The sequence below is a fragment of the Eriocheir sinensis genome, unplaced genomic scaffold, assembly GCF_024679095.1.
Source record: "Eriocheir sinensis breed Jianghai 21 unplaced genomic scaffold, ASM2467909v1 Scaffold358, whole genome shotgun sequence".
Lineage (NCBI taxonomy): Eukaryota > Metazoa > Arthropoda > Malacostraca > Decapoda > Varunidae > Eriocheir > Eriocheir sinensis.
This window is the reverse complement of record NW_026111674.1, coordinates 336,414-345,628: the sequence shown is the minus strand read 5'-3', so window position 1 is coordinate 345,628 and position 9,215 is coordinate 336,414. Positions and strand designations below refer to the sequence as shown.

Sequence of the window (9,215 nt, the reverse complement as noted above, 5' to 3'; positions counted from 1 at the left end):
CTGTAGTTAGCGGTAGTTAGCGGTAGTTAGTGAATGGCTGGAGGCGGAGGCACTTGCTACACTTACCCATCTCATCTCCATTCCTCCTAATCTCCCTCCTCCTCCCTCCCCTCCTCTCTCCTCCCCTCCACCTCTAACACTCAGGTGAGATTTTGGGTTACCTGGCACACCTGCTAATTGTCCAAGGGGAGGCTGGGCACAGGTAATTAGGTGGAGAGAGTCGAGGGAAGAATGAATAGGGGAAGGTGAAGGGGCGGGGATGGGGCGGCTCAGGGAAGATGAGGAGGCTGAGGAAGGGGTTGGGGAAGGTAAGGCAAGGAAAGGAGGGATGGAAGGAGGTAGGAAGGGAAGATGGGAGGAATGGGAAGGTTGAGGAAGGAAGAAGGAGGAAGGAAGGAAGATGGGGAGGCTGAGGAAGGGGTTGAGGAAGGGAGGGAAGAAGGGAGGAAGGAAGGGAAGATGGGGAGGCTGATGAAAAGGGTAGGAACCGTTTTTTACACAGATCCGCTAATTCGTTGTTACGCGTGATAAGCACTGTATCACGGAGGCGGGAAAGAGTTTAGTAATTCTGACAAGCTGCAAATAAGTAGGAGTCTTAGGTCCAGAGAAGTATGTTGGCGTTGATATAATATAACTTTGATTGTTTATACCAGTCTTTCGTGCACCAATAAAATAATCAACAACTCTGTATTTATAAAAGAAGCAAAATTATACGGACAAAGTAAAGCTAAGGAGGAATATATTAGAGTTCAAGAAGGACAAAAAGGCTCAGAGGAAGGTCTCGAGATTTTATTGAAACTGAAAAAAGTCCGAAAGTATTTCCAGTGGGGAACAGTGGCAGCTTGTGTCACGATGTCGACGTGATCTTGAGGTAAATTTGGTGTTCTGAATGTTACACTGGAGCGGACAACGAGCACGGCGTGGGTTGTGTTGTGATGCTCGGCGGCGTCTGGTGAAGGTCGCTGCGTCCGTCGTGTCGTGCAGGACGCGGTGCACAAGTCTGCCTCATTGTTTACAGGATTATGGGACATGAACTCTTTTAGCGAAATTGTCTTCTGATAACACTTTACTGACACGTTTTCAAGTTAAGTATTTATTAAAATCTTTTCACAGTGTGTGTATTGAGATAAACTCTTGACTCAGAACTGTGCTCAGTATGACTCAGTGGGTGTAAACTGACGTGTCGGCGAGACATGAACGCTCTAGAACAAGGTCATCACTTCGCCGTGAGTTCGGGTGTACCCTGGCAGCCACAGGTGTGGTCCTGCAGGTGGATGGTCTTGATCGCAGAGTCGCAGATGGCCGGCCTGAGCTTGAGCTCGATGTTCGTCACCTTCTGTGTATACGAGCTACTGTAGCAGAGCATGTTTATGGAGGAACTGTTGTAGGTGCTGGTTGGGTTGAATCTCCTGCAGTCGTAGTACCACCATCCGCCTCCTTGCTTGGCTGCACAGTTACCTGAAGCATAACAGAGTTATTTGTTTTTTGACATATAAGAACATAAGAAAGAGAAGAGTAAGAGGCCGGGTTGGGCCATACAAGGCAGCTCTTGTATAATCCTAACCCCACTATCATGACTTTATCCAATCTCTTGTTGAATTGTACAACTTGAAGAAGCCCTTGGGATCGCTCTTGGCCTCGCTGGCTCCCTAATCGCATAAAAAAATATTTTTGCTAAGCGGGTGTTCTTCTTCACCGATCTGGCTAGTTCAACATACCTACCCCTGAGGTGGGTTTCCCCGTTCTTTATTTTCCTATAAATTCCTCTCTTCAAGCCAATCTCATGCTTGAGTCTGCGGGTTATCCGTTTATGGTCGTTATTTTCCTTTCTTCATGCTTGGTAAGGGATGTGCTGTCTCTGAACCTCTGCTATTACTCAACTAAATTATTGTAGGGCAGTTCTACATAGTTACCCTGCCCTTCGGGTTCCAGTCCTGAGATCCGGCGCTCATCCAGCCCTAAGGTTCCCCAGTTTACCTCCTCAAGGTGTGTTCTAAGCCCCTCGTAATCGGCTCTTCTACAGTCTGGCACCAACACAGGGTTGAGTTCATGGGTCACCGCCCAGTCTAAGTTAAACCTAATTTCCTTGTGATCACTACCACCTAGTTCTCCCCCAACATCCAGCTCGCTGATCATATTCTCGTCGTTAGTTAGGACTGAGTCTAAAACATTGTTACCTCTGGTGGACTCAGTTACTGTCTGCTTGAGGAAATTATCTTGAATTACTTTCAGAAAATCCTCAGGAGCATTCATTATTAGATATTGGGAAAAATTCAAATATGTTAATACAAATACATCCGTAATTTTGGCACCCCAAGGGACGCTGGCACCCACCACTGTAAGAGTCGTAGTCCCTGTCCCGGGTAGTAAAGTAGCGGCCGTTCAAGTAATACATGCAGAACCTGGTTTCGCCTCCGTCGTACTTGCCGCTCAGTGTGGTCCGGTACCTGCCGAGACGCGGGTGTCGATCAGAGGGAAGGAAACAGGTCCCACATTCTCATAGTGCCGTGAAGAACATTAACCCGGTAACAGCGACGGGCCGAATTTGTGGCCTTACCGTGTACCAGCGATGGGCCGAATTTGTGGCCTTACCGTGTACCAGCGATGGGCCGAATTTGTGGCCTTACCGTGTACCAGCGATGGGCCAAATTTTTACCATGATATAAACCCCCCAAATAGGTGATGCACAAACTGATCACAAATGAATGGGTACTATATATTATGAAATGGTTTGCGTGAGTGATGATTTTTTCTCATTAATTCGCTTAGAGGGTCCTTTAAGATACATGTTCCCCGCAGCTACCGGGTGAAACAAAAACGTCAGATTATAAACGTGTTATCTATTTAGTGTACCTTTAACTTTTCTCATATATGGATGTTTATTATATGTCCAATTTTTTTTATTTTTTTTTTTTTATTTTTTTTTTTACCTGGTGTCCTCATCGTTGATCTTAAACCGTTCGTAGGTCCCGTAATCATAACCTCCAGAAGTCAAATGGACGTCGAGGCGGACTGCGTACTCGCGGCTGAACGTCATCTGGTGAAGGAGTTCGTTGCCTGGGGAGCATTTTGGAACCTTACTCTCAAATTATCTCTGACGCGGGATGGACAGAAACTAACATGCCTGCACTGTTGTTAAGGGTAACTTTTTTTCTTATAGCCAATACCCCTGCCACACCCACCTAGCCAATACCCCTGCCACACCCACCTAGCCAATACCCCTGCCACACCCACCTAGCCAATACCCCTGCCACACCCACCCAGCCTGTACCCCTGCCACACCCACCTAGCCAATACCCCTGCCACACCCACCTAGCCAATACCCCTGCCACACCCACCCAGCCAATACCCCTGCCACACCCACCGAGCCATTACCCCTGCCACACCCACCCACCTAGCCAATACCCCTGCCACACACACCCACCCAGCCAATACCCCTGCCACACCCACCCAGCCTGTACCCCTGCCACACCCACCCAGCCAGTACTCCTGCTCAGGGGAACCGAAGCCTTCCTTGTATTCGACCCACGTGCGGTTAAAGTCTAGTTGACTCGTCTGGTTCTGGCGCTTCAGGAACACCGTCCAGCCGCCGCCGTCCGTCTCCATGTCGCACCAGACCCTCACCGACCTGCCGCACGTGCATCTGTGGGACGAAGCGAAGGGGGGAGGTCAAGTACTGCCTCGACTCAGCGATTTTTTTTCTTCATAAATTTTCCTGCATTATCTTTCTCCCTTCCTCATCTTTGCTATCGTCTCTTTCTGTAACGTTTGTGGAATGTTTTTTATTTTTACCTTATTTTCTTTTACATAACTTGAGCAACTGTTTGACTGATACCAGAGAGCATGTGCGTGGCTCATATTAACAACAGCAAAGATAATAAAAGCTGAAGATTGGCGTGGCGGAACACAACCATTTTCTTAGAGCAATTGTTTTGTATAAATGATTTTTTTTCTCGAGATTTTCGTGCTAAATAACAAATAATGAACTCCGGCAGCCTGAAGTGTGGCGTGATGGTGCACAAACTCTGTCATGTAAATTTGGTTCTTAAATATTATGTAATGAAGTATGTCTGGCTGAGGGTTGGAAGACCACTCCGGCACACTCACGAGAAGGGGTAAATCTCGTAGACTCCGCTGGCTGTGGCCCCGGCCATGAGGTAGTCTGCACAGTCCACGGATCTGGGCGTGAAAGTAGTTAATTAGAGACAAGTTGAAATATTTGGTGAATACTTTCGAAAGGTTCCAAGCCGTGGTTTTCTCCAACGAATTTACTTTAGACCAAAACCATTCTGAAACAATTATAATTATCCGGAACTTTGTCCTCTTTGGTGTGTGTGTGTGTGTGTGTGTGTGTGTGTGTGTGTTAGCATCCTAGTGTTACAACGCTGACTTGATCATCGTCTGTCTACCTTCCGACGATGTTCAGTGATGAATTGCGATTGTCTGCCGCGGGTGCTTTGGCGCGTTCAACAACTGGAGGGGTGTGGGCGTGTTCGGCCAGCACAGCCGCCGCCCCCACCACCACCACCACCCACACGGAGAGCGGCACCACCTTCATGGTGTCCACGTCCTGGGGGTAGACGAGGCTGTGACTTGGGTTTCAATTTGGTGAGCAGTACAAGGATATCAGCAACAGCTGCTTATCCGTTCCAACTTACAGAGAGTTTGAGGATTGAAGCCGTCGGGAGCCTGCCTGCACGTGTCGCAGAGGAGACGTGTCGATTGCTGTGAGCACGATGGGCCCGTGGACTATATACCAGCGGCCGGCTCCTGGGTCTGGAAGGGGACTGGATAAGGAGGGGGGGTGTAGACCAGGCCACAGGTGTTTATAATGAAGGGAAGGTCATCAGGGAATGTTTGGAGAGTGTGAACACTGAATAGCGAGTGAATGGACGAGTTGTGAAAGAGTGATGTACCGGCGCCGCTACTTTTAGTGCTGTAATTCCAATCAGACGAGTATTGAACCTTTCAGTAAACCCATGACTTCCAGAAGGACATAGAGTAGTTAGGCTTGCTCTGGTACTGTTCTTGTTCTGCGTACAATCGTAGCAATCTTAACAATAATGTGTTATGGAGTGGGATTTGGAACATTTCGCTTTGTCTTGAGTCTTAGGTCGGCATTATAAGAAACTTTCACTCCTCACATCAACTATTTCTAAAGGTCAGTCGGGTTCTAATGAGTGTTTCTTCAGGTTCACGGTACAGAGGAAGGGTCAGACTACCACCAGGGTCATAAAACTAGTCCTGGAAATGCCCACAACTCCTACGAAAGCCTTGTCAAATAGGTGTTCTTGGGCGGCGAAATGTCTTATGATACGACCCTAAGTTAGGATGATATTATAAGACTCTCGCTTCTCACATCAACTATCTCTAAAGGTCAAAGAGGGGGTCAGTCAGGTTCTAATGAGTGTTTCTTTAGGTTCACGGTACAGAGGAAGGGTCAAACTACCACCAGGGTCATAAAACTACCCCTGGAAATGCCCACAACTCCTATGAAAGCCTTGTCAAATAGGTGTTCTTGGGCGGCGAAATGTCTTATGATATATGCATATGTTCCCTCAGTTCATCGACTTGCATCAGTGACTTTCATTATATCCCGAATACAGGAGACATCACACCACTCCTGTACACTTCTGTGGTATTTAATTTTGTCTTCTTGTTTCCTTTCTCCTGGCTTTCTTCCGTCATCATCATCATCATCAATCTTATCATCATCATTATCGTCATAACCTGCTTCCGACTTGAGCTCTTTCAAGAGGAGGGTATCTGGACACCTCTCCTCCCGAAATTGACCTCTCTTTCGGCCACCTCCTTGGATTCTTTTTGTGAGCAGCGAGTAGCGGGCTTTTTTTTAATTTTATTATTGTTTACTTTTTTTGTGCCCTTGAGCTGTCTCCTTTGTTGTAAAAAAAAAAATATTAGCATCACTATATTACGACAATCATCATCTTTACAAGCGTCACTTTTTAGAGGGTAAATAGTCCACGTTATTGGAAATCAAGTGTTGAATAGCCCAAACAGTTTTTTCAGGTGGCACCGTGGTTAACATTCAAGGCACCCTGATTACACGCGTGACTATTAATTATTATAGGGCGTAAAGATTTATGGGGAACGTCGTTAGATCTTCAATGCATCTTAATATTAAAACTTGTGGCCCCTTGCGTCGTCTTGGGCAACGAATAAACATTGTACAGATGTGGACAGGAGGAGGCGAAATTGAGGTGTGGAAAGGGAGAAAGAGGAAGAGGAGGAGGAGGATGGTGAATGGGGAAGATAAGAAACGAGGGAGGGGAAGGAAGAGGAGGAAGGGGTGAATGGGGAAGGTAAGGAAGGAAAGGGAGGGGAAGGGGGATGAATGGGGAAGATAAGGAAGGAAAGGGAGAGAAAGGGGAGAAGGAAGGGGTGAATGGGGAAGATAAGGAAGGAAAGGGGGAGAAAGTGGAGGAGGAAGAGGGGTGAATAGGGAAGATAAGGAAGGAAAGGGAGGGGAAAGTGGAGGAGGAAGAGGAGTGAATGGGGAAGATAGGGAAGGAAAGGGAGGGGAAAGGGGTGAATGGGGAAGGAAAGGGAGGAGGAAGGGGAGAGTGGGAAAGGTAAGGAACGAGGAAGGGGGAAGGGAAGGAGGAGGAAGGGGGAAAAAGTGAGGAGAGAGAGAACCCAAACCAGAGGGAGGGAGGAAGGGTCAGCGGAAAGGCGAGGAATGAATCACAGGTAACAACAGGTATAAGAATGGGCGACCGCAACACCAACAACACAAAACACAGGTAGGATCACAGGTAACACAGGGATCCAATTAGCCGCGGCCCCCACACAGGTAAAGGACATTCCACAGGTGCCTTTGAACACTAGCGCGCCGGAAATGACTGGAATTATTAGCAAAACACCTGGAGCATAATTCACACAGGTGCAACAATGATAAGACGGGAGATAAGCGAGACGATGATGATGATGATGATAGTGATGATGTGTTGGGGAGAAATGTGAGGATGGAGAACTAGGGGAATAGAAGTGAAGAAGAAAAGGAGGAATAGAAGAAGGAGTAGAAGAAAGAAAGAAAAAGAAGAAAAAAAATTGGAGGAATAGAAAAAGAAGAAATAGAATAAAGAAAGAAAAAGAAAAAATAGGAGGAATAGAAGAAATTGAATAAAGAAAGAAAAAGAAGAAAAAAAGGAAAATAATAGGAATACAAGAAAGAAGAAGAAGAAAAAAAGAAAATAAAAGACTAGGAAAGGAAAGAAGACCGATAAGGAGCGAGATAAGCAACACAAGGCTGAATGACGCAATACAACGATTATCAGTAACGCTAAGAAACACAGACGCAATACAAACACGGTCAGTAGTGGGCATCGCTAACCGAAAAAAAGCTAACTGGTACTCCACTAACTAAAATGTTATCTTCCCCTACACTGAACCGCAAAACTGATAGACAAATTAGTGGAAGCTTACACTAACCACTAATCGCTAAATTTTAATAAAGATTTAGCTTCGGTTTAGTATTGTGGCTCTAAAACTCTTAAAAACAGATCTAGACCTCTTTTGTTTCTTTTTTAGGAGCAGCGAGTAGCGGGCTTTTTTTTTTTTATTATTGTTTTCTTTTTTTGTGTGCCCTTGAGCTGCCTCCTTTGTTGTAAAAAAAAAAAAAGACAGTTTAAACACACACACACACACACACACACACACACACACACACACACACACACACACACACACACACCGGCGTAGTAACATAACATGAATGAATAATTGTATGACCTTTAGCTTTGTTGAATGAGACTTTTATGTTGGTATTTTTTGTACTTTGCAGGTAACGTGTTGAAGGTGAACGTGTTACGGAGGAGGAGGAGGAGGAGGAGGAGGAGGAGGAGGAGGAGGAGGAGGAGGAGGAGGAAGAGGAGGCGGAAGGTAAGGTACAGGTGTATATTCGTATAATCAGGTGAGAGTATTTCGTATCGTCCTTATATTAACTTTTTTTTTTTCCTTTTTATCAACTTTTCATTTTTGACCTTTTTTCTTTTTTTTCTTTTCAACTTCATTCTTCACTTTTTTTACCATTTTTCTCTACTTCTTTTCTTCTTTCTCTTCTTCTTTCTCTTCTTCTTCTTCTTCTTCTTCTTCCCTCTTGTTGTCATCATCTTTATCGTTTTTGTTGTTGTTGTTGTTGTTGTTGTATAGTTCTTTTTCCTCTTTTTCAATTTCTTCATTATTTATATTGTTTATTTTTTTAACTTTTCTTTTTCTCTTTTTTTTCTTCTTATTCTTCTGTCGTCATCATCATCATCATCATCATCACCATCATCTTTTTGTTGTTGTTGTTGTTGTTGTTATTTTTTGATAATATTTTCTTTGTACAAATTTGTTTTCTTTTTCTTCACTTTCCTCATTTTTCTTTCTACTCTTTTTTTGTCTTTTTTCCATTTCCTTCTTTTCTCCTTCATCTTCTTTATCATCATCATCATCATCATCACCTTTTTGTTGTTGTTGTTTATATTGCTTGCTAAGTATTTTTTTTACGTTATTTTATTTACTGTACTTCTTACGAGTCCTATTTCCAGTATCTCTTTTGTTTTGTATTATTTAACTAATTATTTATCTCTTTTATTTATCTAATTTATCTAACTTATCTAATTTATCATATTTCCTGTTATCTATTTCCTTCAGTATTCCTTCTTTTTTTTATCCCATTTCCTGTTATCTATTTCCTTCAGTGTTCCTTCTTTTTTTTATCCCATTTCCTGTTATCTATTTCCTTCAGTATTCCTTCTTTTTTATCCCATTTCCTGTTATCTATTTCCTTCAGTGTTCCTTCTTTTTTATCCCATTTCCTGTTATCTATTTCCTTCAGTATTCCTTCTTTTTTTATCCCATTTCCTGTTATCTATTTCCTTCAGTATTCCTTCTTTTTTTATCTCATTTCCTGTTATCTAATTCCTTCAGTATTCCTTCTTTTTTCATCCCATTTCGTGTTATCTATTTCCTTCAGTATTCCTTCTTTTTTTATCTCATTTCCTGTTATCTATTTCCTTCAGTATTCCTTCTTTTTTTATCCCATTTCCTGTTATCTATTTCCTTCAGTATTCCTTCTTTTTTTATCCCATTTCCTGTTATCTATTTCCTTCAGTGTTCCTTCTTTTTTTATCCCATTTCCTGTTATCTATTTCCTTCAGTGTTCCTTCTTTTTTTATCCCATTTCCTGTTATCTATTTCCTTCAGTGTTC

At 43.7% G+C, this 9,215-nt stretch overlaps 1 protein-coding gene across 1 annotated transcript; it reads right to left on the bottom strand.

Moving 5' to 3' along the window:
- Positions 1-773: 773 nt before the first annotated feature.
- LOC126991896 (ficolin-1-like) lies at positions 774-4,780 on the bottom strand. Its single transcript, XM_050850545.1, has 7 exons — positions 4,659-4,780; positions 4,410-4,570; positions 4,108-4,179; positions 3,477-3,643; positions 2,931-3,057; positions 2,335-2,447; positions 774-1,458 (listed from the first exon to the last, which is right to left on the bottom strand). Exons 2-7 carry the CDS (start codon positions 4,556-4,558, stop codon positions 1,217-1,219), a joined length of 870 nt encoding a protein of 289 aa, XP_050706502.1. The 5' UTR covers positions 4,559-4,570; positions 4,659-4,780; the 3' UTR covers positions 774-1,216.
- Positions 4,781-9,215: the final 4,435 nt, after the last annotated feature.

What these genes read in the sequence shown, in the direction of transcription:
- LOC126991896 (XM_050850545.1), bottom strand. Translation starts at nt 4,558, where the DNA reads ATGAAGGTGGTGCCGCTCTCCGTGTGGGTGGTGGTGGTGGTGGGGGCG. An exon ending in TCACTGAACATCGTCGGAAG is followed by an intron (nt 4,180 to 4,409) that starts GTAGACAGACGA and finishes TTTCACGCCCAG; the next exon opens with ATCCGTGGACTGTGCAGACT. An exon ending in ATCAACGATGAGGACACCAG is followed by an intron (nt 2,448 to 2,930) that starts GTAAAAAAAAAA and finishes GCGTCTCGGCAG; the next exon opens with GTACCGGACCACACTGAGCG.